The following is a 13,854-nucleotide window of genomic DNA, read 5'->3' as shown; positions in this document are numbered from 1 at the left end:
TTTTCATTGTAACCTTATACTTTGCAACAGTGTTCTCGCTCTTCTACTTTATATGGATGTATACATGTTAGAGTTAACCTGTTGAACTGCTCACAGAAGAACCCTTTTGATTCTACTTGGTATATTGGGGAAAATAACTTAAAAACTAAAAATGAACAACTCAAGATGGTGCACATTTTGGTATCCAATAACATGTAGCCGTATAACACATCTTTTAACAAATAAAAAAAAATATATAAATACAACTTTGCTAAAGCCTTCGGCACCCACGTACGTATACATTTTTAGAATATATAATGATTAGTGATCTCCACGCTCTTTTGTTTTAATTTGAGTCTAACTAGATCAGAATAATAATGCCCCATAGTGCCATTACATATTTTACACTTCAGCTTTCACTTGAATAAACTCTTTCAAGTGTGTTAATACTTTTCTTGAGTTGAAAGAAATCACTTACTATAGCAATCAAGTCCTTTCAAGAATTGCAGATACTCTGTCCCCAACCAGGCCTGATAAGTTTGGTTTTTGATGAGAGAGAATCCTTTGGTCGTATCCTTGAACAGCAAGTCTTTGCTATTATATGAAGCGGAATTAAAAATCTCAAATCCAGCAGAGGTCATGCCAAATTTTTTCTGTAAGAAAAATTTATTTTTAAAATTGAAGAATTTTAAGTAATTCTAATTATTTATTATGAAAAATTAATAATTACTTATTTTATTCATAATTAGATAATTCACAACCAACTCATAGAAGAGGCAACTGTCCATCAAATTCACACTAAATTGATGCATTACAATTCTATAGATCAGTCAGTTCATTTGGGGGGAAAAAAATAAAGATCTACAGATTTGAAAATCTGGAAAAAAAGGATTGTCAGCACGTCAGGGAATGATTGTGAGAGAAGAAACAAGATTAAAATTTCAAATCAATGATCCTGAGAAATGAAAATACAAGTTAGGTTAGAGATGAAATATCCAGTTGACACAATGTTTTCTTTGAGTTTTCTGATTAATCATTGAATGAAGGAAATTAAAGAAACAAAACAAAAAAAAACACATGCTGGAACTATGGGATGCAGAACAGAGCAATTGCTGGAAGTCTGAAATGCAAGAGAATGTTACAAATACCAAACAAGAAGGGGCAACATCTGTAAAGGGAGAAAAATTAGTTAATGCATAATCCTTATTGTGCTTTATTGGTGTAACAGGATTTGAGTCTTTTTGAAGTATGCAATTACCCTAAATACATTACAAGTAGTCCCCAACTTACAACCTATGCAGCTTACGCTCATCCATACGTATGACCGAAAAAATTTTTTTAAATATCATCAGCGTGTGCGTACTATAGTGACCATCTCTCAGTTGCTGTTGCTATTCGGTGAGCTCGCCAAAGAAGATGGCAAGGAAGAGAAAAAACCCATGCCCAGCTGACCCTCGATTTGAAATTGAAAATCAAGGTAGTCTGCGTGCGGGGTTTTTGGGAGCTCGGATGGGCAGGCGATCAGGTCCGGGGTGAGAGCCCGTGGTCAGGGTATCAGGAGCTCGGTTAGGCGGGTAGCTGGGGCCTGGGTGAGAGTCCACAGTCAGGGCGTTGGGAGCTCGGTTGGGCTCACAGTCAGGGTCTGGGTGAGAATCTACTTACATGGCATCAGGAGCTTAGATGGGTGGTCGGGAGCGTGGCCTGAGCCTGGGTGAGAGATTGAGATCCGAGTATCGGGATGTCTGGGGAGTGGGCAGCCAGGGCGTCAAGAGCTCTCTGGTGGTTGGGTGGCTTGGGCCTAGACAAGAGTTTGCAGTCAGGGTGTTGGGAGCTCAGATGAGTGGATGTTGGGAGTGTGGGGATATGTAATTACACTACTAGGTCACCAGGAGTCATCCCGGTGACCTTGTCTATAAAGCAGTCCAAAGCTACAGTCTAGCCTTCCAGGTTTGTCTTGCAGAAAGACAAGACCTCTTAGTGTACATATTAGTTTATTAAAGTTGTCTTAAACTCGCACTGCTGGTGTGGTTATTGTCAGTACAGGGAGCTCTGGTAGGCCTAGTCCAGGCAAGAGTCCAATGGTCAAGGCGTCAGGGTCTCTGGAGGGTGGGCGGCCTGAATCTCACACACTCTGCTAATTTCACTGCCCACAACACAGCCAACCAATTTACGACTCCTACATGCCAAGTAACATACTTCCGATTACATCCATTTTGAGATACAACTGGTTGGTCAGAACAGAACACGGTCATAAGTTGGGGACTATCTGTATGATTACTCTTGCCTTGTATAACTGAGTTAATTTAAGTTAAAAAAAAATCCAACAGCAATGACGACTGCTCAACAAATAACCTATAATCTTTTGAGGAAAACAAAATGAAGCATTGAGATTGAAACTATTTTTTCTGCAAAACTGTACTTTCATTTCACCTTACAATGGGTCCAGATTCTTCTGGAATAGTATTTCCCATCTTTACTTTAGAGAATCCTTTTCGTTGGATGCAAAATTCTTATGTGAAATAGAATACAATCAAGCAGAGGAAAATACATGTATTATAAATGAAACTGGGTCAAAACATCTGAGAAAAATTAAATGAAAAATCTTGGGTACAATACTAAAGTTTCACCATTGGGCGCTTATAATACTTCACAAGTTTTAACAAGGCAATGAAGATCAATGTAACAAGAAGAACAATACAGCAAGCAGGTTCTTATGGCAATCAAGTCCACAGAATGGTGGCAACTCATAATGGTTTTAAACCACCTCATTATTGATCTTGTATTTCACTATTACACAACACTGCCAATTTTCAATGAGCCTCCTGAAAGCAAATCCTCTGAAGAATAGTCAAACAGAAGAGCAGATGGACCCACAGTCCAATTCTTCTTATGGATTATCATTCTCACTAATATGACAGATCAGATTTATTGTCAGAGTATATACATGACATCACATACAACTCTGAGATTCCTCTTCCCTGGGGGCACAGCAGAATTACCACTAATTGGTAGAGCAAAAATTAACTGCACACAGCATGACCATGTAAACAATCAAAAGAACTGTAAACAGATAACAAATGCAAACAAACTGACTGCAATGCAGGGAGAACAAAGAAAATCAATAAAATGCACAAGAAAGAGTCCTTAAATTAATCCCTGATTGTAGTCATCATCTTTGCTGTCCAGATGTTCCAGTGCTTTGTGTAAGGCCAGTGAGACAGCATCCACAATAGGTGAACTGAAATGGATCTACATCAACACTCAGACAGGAGGTGATATGATTCATCACCAGCTTTTTAAAACACTTCGTCACTGTTGATGACATTGCTACTGGTCGATAGTTGTTAAGCCAGGTTACTGCACTCTTCTTGGGTACTGGTTTGATTGACGCCTGTTTGAAACAGGTGGGTACCATGCCCTGCTGGAGTGAGATATTGAAGATATCCGTGAATACCTCTGTAAGTTGATCAGCATAGATCTTTAGTACTCAGCTAGGAAGTCCATCTGGGGCAGGTGGTTTCCTTGGATTCACTCTCCTGAAAGGCAGAATGCACGTCATCCTCAGATATGGACAGGGTGGGTTCGTCAGGGGACGCGAGGGTGTAGAGGGGTGGTTCTTGACTGTTACCGTCATCAAATCAGGCATAGAAGGCCTTACTGGATTTGGGTTTGTAGCAGGTTATGGCGTTCAGACCCTGCCACAGCTGTCTGTTAGGAAATACTGACCCTTGTTGTTTCCATTTTCATCCAGAATCTCCACTTTGCCCGGGAGATAGTCTTCCACAGGTCATACCTGCTCCTGCTGTACTGATCATTCTAGATAATCAGCAAGAACAAATAGTTCTCTAGAAAAGCTACAGTGAATCAGATATTTCAGCAAGCTTGATCTTTACATCGTCTTACTATAGGTGTGATCTTTCAGTTCAAGGGCTAACACCTCTGTAAGCACAACTTATGCTCCCATCCAAGGTACAAATTGTAATTGTCAGATACATTGTATACAAAGACAATAAAGAAATCTATTCAAATGGACAACCTAGATCTATTTATTTATGTATTATTGTCACATATACTGATACACAATGAAACACTTCCTTTTATTTGCCATTGAAAGGCATGGCAACTCTGGTGCTATACTGCAAAAAAAAAATTCCTTCAGAGAGAGTGAGTAGATATAAGGATCACGCCATGTCCTCTAATGTATCTGCTTTCCACTCCCCCCAGAATGCATTGTAGCTGCTTAAATGGGCAAAGTGACAATGAAATAAAAGTTTCCAGAGAAAGGTACCAGATTCAAAATAATTGACAAACGAACCAGAGTATTGTGAGGAAAAGTCTTCACGTGATAACTCTTGTCATTTTTAGTCATGCAATTGTTGAAATGGAATTATTTTATATTTGAAATTGATGTCAAAGGAAATTTGTTAAGTGTCTAAAAAGTAGAACAATTAAAAAGATGTGGAGTACTCCATCTGGAATCTGCACAGGAGCCTTTGGTGAGCAATCCAGTTAGAGTACTCCACATCTTGGAAGGCTCCTGTGCAGATTCCAGATGGTCATCTCTCCATCCAAGACAGAAGAATAATTTGGCTAACAAAGGCATTTTTGGATACAAATGTTCTTTCTCTTCCCCCACCCCCCACAAAATATTCAGAAAAAATGTTTGGAATTCTGATAGTTTATTTTCATACAACAACCCAAGCCTAAATTTCTGAACTATAATGTGTACACTTCCGATAAACATTTTGTACTATCTTTGAAAGTGACCTGTAATTCAATGCAGTTTTTAAAAATTGTCTTGGTTGGCAAAATATCTTCATACCTGACCTGCATCCAGTAAATTGAAGATGGCTGTGCCATCAATACCCCTTCTTACTACAACTGCACGCGTGGGCACCCTGGCAAGGTGGCACTCCTTCCAGTTTGAAACTTCGGCACGACTTCCATCTCGACAGAGAAGTTGATAATCACCAGAATTAAGGTCCTTTGCCCATGGGGAAGCATTATTCCCTGAAAGACAATTTAATGACAGGCTTTGACCAAATGATAATGATGCGATGCTCCACTTAATTTACTTTCCACAAGTACTAGAGAATTACAGCAGAGAACAAAATAAATGAATGAGATCCTGTTCCAATTACTAAATCAGTAGTACAAGGAACCAAGATTTCAGTGCTTCCATTCACTATATTTTGGTGGTGATTTATTACATGCAGGTTTCAATTGTTGATAGTTCACAGAGAACAAAGGAAGCCAAACATTTTCATACTCTGACATCATGTAGGATAACAGCTACTGTACATGCTTCTGTATAGAATATCAATATTGCATTGTTTTCTGTGAGAGGAGACTGGAGATATCCAACAAGGTTCTGCTACTATTGATCTCCAGTGGGGGAGTGAGAACATCTTGTGCACTCGAAAAGACACTCTTCTTTCTGGAGGAGGGAATTGCTCAATTTACTACAGAGAATTCTCGATAGTGAGCAAGAAATAAATATTTCTGACCTGCCCAAATGTATGCAGTTTAATCCACCTTGTAGTTCACAATCCAAGCTAAACAACAATGTGCAACTCAATAGCTTACAATCTTTCAGACCAAATATTTGAATCTATTGTAAGCATATGCAAGTGGCTCAAGTTCAAGTGCTGTAACACTTTACTTGAGAGATTGTATCGATCAGAAATCTCTTGCAAGGTTCAAATACAAAAATAAAAGAAAAACAAAGAAGGGGTTAGACCAAGTTACATTCGAACAAAGACACAGCTGTCATGCAGTGCAATTACAAACAGACATTTTCCAGTACCAATGTTCCATGTCTCTCAGTCAGGCACAGTTCCAAGGCCTTTGCATATCATACTTTACAACCTTGTCTCAATATTCCTTTATTGTCATGCAATAATAAAAAAATGTTATATACACAAAATCCTCAGACCAAAAGTTGCCATTAGTATTGCCTGGCACCGCTTACAGTAAGAGTGGGAAACAAAAGAGTCCCTTCAAAGACACGGAGTGTCCGTGGGTTCTCCTTCAACACTCTTGCAGCCTCTGTAGCTGCACAGACACCTGTTCAATCCATTGGCAACCAGATCCAAACCTCCAATATGATCAGGAAGCCTTCAGTGTCCAGGGCCCTTTGGGAGACCTTCTTGCCTCAAGCATCCTTTTGAATCTCGGATCCAATAGCTGGTTCTCATAAGCCAGTCTCCAGCAGCCTTTGTGGGTGCTTTGGCCTCAAGACACCTGCAGCCAGTGGGAAATCCTCAGCTGTGGAGCCCCTCACTCTTCCACTGTTATGGTCACCTTCCTGCAGGGTCATTTCCTATGCTTCTCCTTCTTGACATGGTGTGTTCTCCCCATTTCTGGTGCCCTGTGCCAGTCCATGCCTCCTCCAAAGTCTGCAGCCCCTTGTGGCCATTGCCCAGACTCTGCAGTTGCCCGATTTTAATTAAAACTTGGTCAGCTCCTTTAAAAAGGCCATTAAAAGCCTGTATGGAGCCATCAACCTTAGAACCGGGTGGTTGGACCCCTCTCCCTGAATCTACATCAGTGGTAGCAATGCTGTCTGTCATTATATATTTTTTTTAAACTATCCAACACCAGAGCTGCAGGCTGTGCGAAGGTCAACCCTAAGCAAGCTGGAAGAATTCTATTCTTTCGAGCTCTTACAAACCAAGCGCAACTCGTACAAATTTTTAGAGATCCACAGGAAGCATCACGGAAAATAAACTGCAGGTAGCCACTTTAAGAATACCAACCAAAAATGAGCCCTAAAATGATTTACATGCTTGCATGTACAGAAATTTATTCCATCAATAACTGTGTGAAATAATTATACTGCTTCTGGAGCAAAACCAATGATGAGCGCCAAAAAAAACTTTTCGTCATACTTTGTTGCTTTCAATTTAACGATCATGTCAAAAGGTATCAAAGTGCACTTTGCTTCCCAAATTATGAACTTACAGACCAATGCATTGATCAGAGTCCATGGCTGGATCAGCCATGATCCTACTGAATAGTGCAGAAGGCTCAACAGGCTGGATGGCCTACTCCTGCTCCTATTTCTTTAGGTTCTTTAATGCAGACGCACACATGCACACTGAAGATCTGAAGGAATGTTAGAAGCAGGCCTGTAAATTGATAAAGCAACACATGATAGGATTTGACAGTAAAACAACAAGAAGAATAAAAGCAGACACAAGAGATTCTTGTGAAAAAGGAAACGGAGTGTTTTAAAATGATCAGTACAGACGTAGCTCGTTACTTAAAGAGAGAATATAGAAGAAACGGCTGACCTGTTGTTTGCCAAAAAAAAATTCAGTGGTGGAAGTGCTGAAGTCCATATTAAAAATGTAACAAAATTTCTTAAGTTTAATAGGATTGAGTAAAGCCAGCGTGGATTATTCAAAGAGAAACTGTGCTTGACTAATGAATATATTAAAATATATAAGTTAGACAAATTTGATTTGTTTTCCCTACAATATCAGAGCCTAAAAATGATCCAATAGAAGTAGGTTACATGATGACAAATAGATAGGTCAAAGTCCTCTTCCCAGCATGCAAATGTCAAGTATTACAGGTCAGGAATGTAAAGGGAGATGGGGAAATCTTAAAGGAGATTTACAAGTCTGTTTTTAAACAGAGATTTAGAAGCCTGGAATGCTTTGCCAGGAAAGTGATGGACGCAGATGCAAGAGCAATGTTTAAGAGACATTTTAGCAAGTCCATGAACCGATAGCAAAGATATAAACTATGTGGAGGCAGATGGGATTTGTTTAAATTATTAATCACAATCAACGTGGACATTGGACAACCAAAGGGCCTATTCCTTCGCTGTACTGTTTTATATTCTATCATGGGTTGCATCATATGAAGAGAGATTCCGATTTATGGTCAGGGAACATGCATATCATATACAACCCTGAGATTTTTTTTCCCTGCGGGAAAAGTAGAACCATCACTTACTGGTAATGCAAAACAAAAACTGTACACATTTAAACAAATAAAGAAATATGAACAGATAGATTAATGTGGAATCAAACTGACTGGAAAACAGAGATTTTTTTTTAAATCAAATAAAGTGCACAAGTAAGAGTCCTTAAATGAGTCCCTGATTGAGTTTGCCATTGAGGAGTCTGATGGTAGAGTGGCAGCAACTGTTCCTGAAGATGCGAGTCTTGTGGCAGCTTTACTCTTTCCTGATAGAAGCAGAGAGAACAGAGCATGAATCTTTGATGATCGCTGCTGCCTTCCAATGAGAGCATTCCCTGTCGATTCAGAAGATTCAGCCTGTGCTCTCCAAGGGGAGCCACGGACTGTAATCATAATATATTTGTTATGCTTTTTAGTGTAGTTCGTAGGAGAGAAGTATTAAAGAAACCAACTAAACTTTGCCCCATAAATGTCTCTACCTCAGGTGGTCATAGCCAAAAATATACAAATTAGAATAACTGGTTTAGAAGAATGAAAGAAGCCATTGACATTTACAAAATACTTGCATGGCTCAACAGGCTGGAAATAAGGAGAACATTTAGAACTACTGATCACAGTCTCAGAGTAAGAGATGGGTCATTCAGGACTAAGCTGAGGAGAATGGTCTTCACCTTGAGAGTAATCAATCTTTGAGAATCTCCACCTGGAGTGTTATGGAGGCTTAGCTATTGGGTTCATTCAAAACAGTGGCTGATAGATTTGAAGAATCCAAGGATCTAGGGATAACGTAGGACACCCATTCTCAACCTTATTTTGGCTATGGCTCGAACTCTGCTCAAAGATTATAGCCCAATTCCCTGTAAAGCAATCAAGTTTAGTTGGTTTCATCCATATTTCTCTCTTACCGACTCCATAAAAAAACATTAAAAATATTTGATGATTTCAGTGCGCGGCTTCCTTTAAATGTGCTTCAACCCCTGTGGGGGGAGGGGGGCATATGGTACCCGTTGAGTTGGCCTGTGTAGGGCATGAATGACAGAGCAGGTATGAACTGCAAAATAGCCGGTTCCTGATTTCACTTGTGTAAATGTTGTGGGCAATCTTTGCTGAATTAAATACAGAAGCCATGACATAATGGACTGAAACTGTAGATTCAGCAGTAATTAATGAACCTTAATTGAAAATAATAATAATAATCAACAATGCTGACACCAAATTTCCCATTGTTAACATACAGTGAGCAAATAAAGTGCTTGAAGCTACAGTCAGCATCTTTCTAAAATGCAAGTGAACATAAAATTCTCTCAAAGCAACAGCTAACATATCTATATCTCCTGCTTGATTAGGAAACGTAACCAACATATTGAAAGACACTCTTCTTCCATCAGAACAAAGCTCAAGAGTTTGAAAACACTCTTAAAGGGAGTCTCTTCCCCATCAGGTTTCTGAATGAACCCCACAACAATACTAGCTTGGTGCTCTTGCTCCTCATTGTAATTCTATATAAATTGTGCTCTTTACACAGCTGTAAGAGATAACCTGTTAGAATGCTCAAAGAAGAACCCTTTTCACTGTACTAAGTATAATAAACTTAAACTAAATTAAACCAAATGCTCAGTTTTCCCAGGTCTCTGGGCTTTGGTTCAGATCATTCTAGCCAGATAACCTCAGTCATGAGTGCTTATGTCAAAACAAGGCCACTATTGACCAGATTGAACTAAACCATTAAATAATGAATTTTGAACTACGTATTTCTTCACAGGTTCAATCCATAGAATACCATGCATCGACTCATCAATCAATTCTATTCGCAAATGTAATATATGACACAACTCCTTTAATGAAAACAAATCCCACATACTAACTAAAAAAAATGAAGTATAACAGCCTAGTTAGTGTAGCGGTCAGTGCAATGCGAAGTCAGCGTCTGTGTTGGAATACAGCACCGTCTGTAAGGAATTTGTACATTTTCCTGTGCCCGCACATTTCCTCCCACCCTCCAGAAATGTACAGGGTTTGTAGGTTAATTGTTGTACAGTAAAATCCCCATCATATAGAATTCAAGCAACCAGCAAAAAAATTGCAGAAAATAAATAGGTTAAAAATAATATGAAAGTTTAACTAGTGGCTAGTTCACCAATCACACCACATGCAATCTCAAGCAACCGGCAAATTCACTTATCCCATTGGTGCCGGATACTGGGGGTTTTACTGTATTTGGGTGGCTCGGAATTGTGAGCCAGAAGGGAATGTTACCATGCTGTATATCTAAATTTTTAAAAACTAATTACCCCTTCACTCACCATCTGTATTATCCAACACAGTGGAATGTTTAACAAAAGCAACGTCACCTGCATTTTCAGCTAGGCACCTGAAGTTTTAAAAAAAGCAAAATGTAATTTTTTTTAAATGACAAAGTACATGGATTGTGGGAAATATGATTCCTGCAGATTGCACATCCCACCACCACCATGCCCGAGAAGCAGAGCAACAATTAACATGAATAATCGGAGAAAGTAACGGGCAAGCAAAACTATTTGTAGGATCTTTCCTCTTCTCTCAGGGATCAATAAGGGAAAGCTCATGACTCCCCTCTACCCCCCCCCCCCACTGCTGACAAATACCCAAGGGGTTTAAAGATAAAAAATATCATACATGCACCATATTGGTTCTAGTGGAAATGGAGGAAAAGAACAAAGTTACAGTCTTCAGGATGAAAGGGAAGAGAACACAAGATCAGGCAGAGCTACTGTTGCTTCTGGAGGAGAGTTGGGGGAGATGGGCAAGGTAGCATCAACTAAATGAACTAGTGGTTAACCTGAAAATGCGATTGTGATAGTACAGATCTATCACCAATGTACATAGTGTATATAGTTACTGTATCTAGACTGTGCTTACAGCGATTGGCTGAGAGCTAAGCCACGCCTACTGTCTGGGCCTTAAAGGGTTGTGTCCCTAGCCAGGTCGGATCATTCCGGACTGGTCGGCCACCTGTGAAGAGCTCCTGTCTTTTGCTGATAAAAGCCTTGGTTTGGATCAACAAGTCTTTGATTCTTTCGATGAACTCTACAGCGATCTACAGAAATTCAAATTCTAACATACTGTACTTTACTCCATGTGCCAGTAATGAAGTTAGTTTTATGTTCTATGTATGGCTATAAAAGAAACAAGAAAATAACAGTTGTGCAAATGACGTACCTGAATGCCCCAATGTCACTAAAATATCTCTCACTCGAATCCTGTACACATTTGTTTTTGCCTTGCTCATCACCAATGCACAATTGGCAAAGGTTTGATGGAAAATCCACACCTTGTGCTCCAGGGATGCAACTTTTGGTGAAGAAATCACTCACAGCTAGGAAGAAAGAAAATACAATGTAATAGTTCATGGAATTCGGATTAATCATCATATCTTTTTATAGTCCATCTTTAAAAACAACTTTTTAAAATGTTTTATAACAAGATTGTATCCAACTGGATTTTATTTTTCTATCTATTGCAGTACTTTAAAAAAAAAGTTTAAGGCTTTTGTCACAAGACTTCAAACAAAATGTTTGGTATGACATTGGAAACACTGTCAAATTCTATGCGAGGTGGAAAGTGCGCTGTTCGGCTGCATCAGTCTGGTACAGGGACGCCAATACCGCTGAATATAAAGCCCTGCAAAAGGTAGAGTACACGGCCCAGGACATCACAGGCCAACCCCTCCCCACCTTTGAAAACATCTACAGGGAACGCTGCTGTTGGAGAGCAGTAGAAATCATCAAGGATCTACACCACTCAGCACATGTTCTGTTCTCACCGCTGCTACCCTCACCATCAGACTCTCAACAGCAAACTCAAGCCAGGAACTCATTTAAGGGCTCTTACTTTTGCAGTTTATTGATTTATTTCTTTCTGTATTGCACAGAGTTTGCTTATATTTCTTTATGTTTACATTGAGTACATTTTTTTTTGTTGCATAAACCAATAAGTGTTTGCTCTGCCTCGCCCACAGGAAAAAAAAGAATCTTAGGGTTATGTCATATTATGTATGCACTCTGAGAACTTTGAAAATATAGTGAACTGGCTGTCTATTTTGCACAATGTATTTTATAAGCTAAGCTTCCTAATTTACATTGAATTCAGGAGGATAAAGAGGAAGAATGGACAACAGGCAAACAAATGGGCAAAATAAATGATGAATGAGAAGCAGATGAGGCAAGCAGTAAGTTAGACATTGGATGAGGAGGCAAAATGATGGAGACTGAAAATGACAAATGAAGCAGAAATAGAAGCATATTAATGTGGAGTGGTTAATAATAAGGGAGAGAGGGAGATAAATTGATCAGAATGGACAGAAACATGCAGAAAGTGAGGTACAACAGCATTAAATACAGCTTGAACACCGCATATTTACCTTGTGAAATTTTACAGTCCATCACAGACATTTTTCCAGTGTTAATCAGATAACCAATAGGAACCTGCCATCCTGCTGCTGTACCATATCCACTCTGGCAGGACTTTTTCATTTTCAGATTGTTGATACTAATTGAATTGTCTGATTTTCTAACAACAGCTACTACATAATAAGAGGTTCCAACTTCCAAAGGAAAAGAAAATATAAATTATTATCAGTACGAGGCAAGACAAATTCAAAACATTTAATTTAGAGATATTAGAATTCTAATAATATGCAATGCCATATCAAATACTGTATAGTTAATTCTTGAATTTCCATCTGAAACATGGCAGAAAATTTTAACACGCAAAAAAAAGTTACAAATCTAAGCTACTTATTTAGTAGAGGCTGGAGTGGGCAGGTAATCAATCCATTTTCAAGGAGGTGAATATTAAATATTTAAGTAAAGGCTATGTGTTTTTTTTTGTTGTAATACTATTGCAAATGGTTGCTTGATGGTTGATGCAGACTTGTGAGTCAAAGGGTCTTTTTTTCTGATACATGGAGCCATTTGTAGTTAAAACAAACACCAACAATCCCTGTAGACAATTAGAAGCATCACCAACATCACTAAATAGTCATGTTCCTTCTCCAACTAATATTTCCTTTCTCCACCCTATTGGCATTCACTACCCCCTCAAATGCAGTGGCCAAGGGGCAAATAAATGATGTGAAATCAATGTTCAGAGCCATTTCCATAATTCTCCTCTCCACTACTCAAACCTACCCCTCAACACCAACTTGGAAACTATGCCCAGTAAATAGTCTTGATATTTCTCTACCTTGGAGAACTATGGACGCTCAAGCTACAATCAATTGATTATTTTTGGACATTGGCAGAATTAGAAGATTTGAGAAATACTGAGGCACTCTTTTTTTTGATGGCGAATCAGGCTTGAGAGTTATAATGGCCTAATCTGTTCCAGTTTCTTAAGATCATGCTTTTATATTGCCAAGACTTTGATACCAAATCTCTTCGTACAGAATCTTGGTCTAGGTTTGCAAATAAAATGAAGAAAAAGGTTAAAGACAACTTTGTCTAATCAGAAGGACCTCACGTGTTTTGACCAAAAAGCCCTTTCATTAAAAAAAATGATTACTACCAACTCCAAAGGCAGTTGTTCTGCACAGACTGACCATATTTTTTCCTAATATCATCTCAATTATGATTTTGCTGATAGTTTGAGACTCCTCGCCTTGTTGTGGTCAAAACAGATGATTCTACCATATGCTAAAGCTAAAATTGAGTCAATACCTCTCCCACACCTACCTTTTCTCTTTTCAATCTAAAGCTCCCCATGCAACAGCAAATCGGAATCAGCTCTCCCTGTGCAACATTACAAACAAATGAAGATCTCAGTGTCCTTTTTATATTCTCCAGCTCCTCAACTCTTCGAGGCTAGATGTGATTATATCTCCCATATGTATTTTCCCTCCCCTCATTCTGCTGGCTCCTTTTTCAACATGGAATTTGATCCAACTTTTCAGTGCCAAACTCTACC

At 39.0% G+C, this 13,854-nt stretch overlaps 1 protein-coding gene across 4 annotated transcripts in view; it reads right to left on the bottom strand.

Moving 5' to 3' along the window:
* Window positions 1-13,854, bottom strand: part of meltf (melanotransferrin) — a 64,911-nt gene that overhangs the window by 18,335 nt on the left and 32,722 nt on the right. For all 4 annotated transcript variants that reach the window (XM_069897256.1, XM_069897255.1, XM_069897259.1 and 1 more), the window contains 5 exons: window positions 12,311-12,493; window positions 11,110-11,266; window positions 10,215-10,282; window positions 4,802-4,989; window positions 458-632 (listed from right to left, as the gene is read on the bottom strand). In XM_069897256.1, coding sequence (XP_069753357.1) covers window positions 458-632; window positions 4,802-4,989; window positions 10,215-10,282; window positions 11,110-11,266; window positions 12,311-12,493 — 771 coding nt within the window. The remainder of the gene's footprint in view (window positions 1-457; window positions 633-4,801; window positions 4,990-10,214; window positions 10,283-11,109; window positions 11,267-12,310; window positions 12,494-13,854) is intronic.

This window comes from Narcine bancroftii, chromosome 9, assembly GCF_036971445.1.
Source record: "Narcine bancroftii isolate sNarBan1 chromosome 9, sNarBan1.hap1, whole genome shotgun sequence".
Classification (NCBI taxonomy): Eukaryota; Metazoa; Chordata; class Chondrichthyes; order Torpediniformes; family Narcinidae; genus Narcine; species Narcine bancroftii.
Note: the sequence above shows the minus strand (reverse complement) of the source record. Positions and strands in the feature narration are given on the sequence as shown.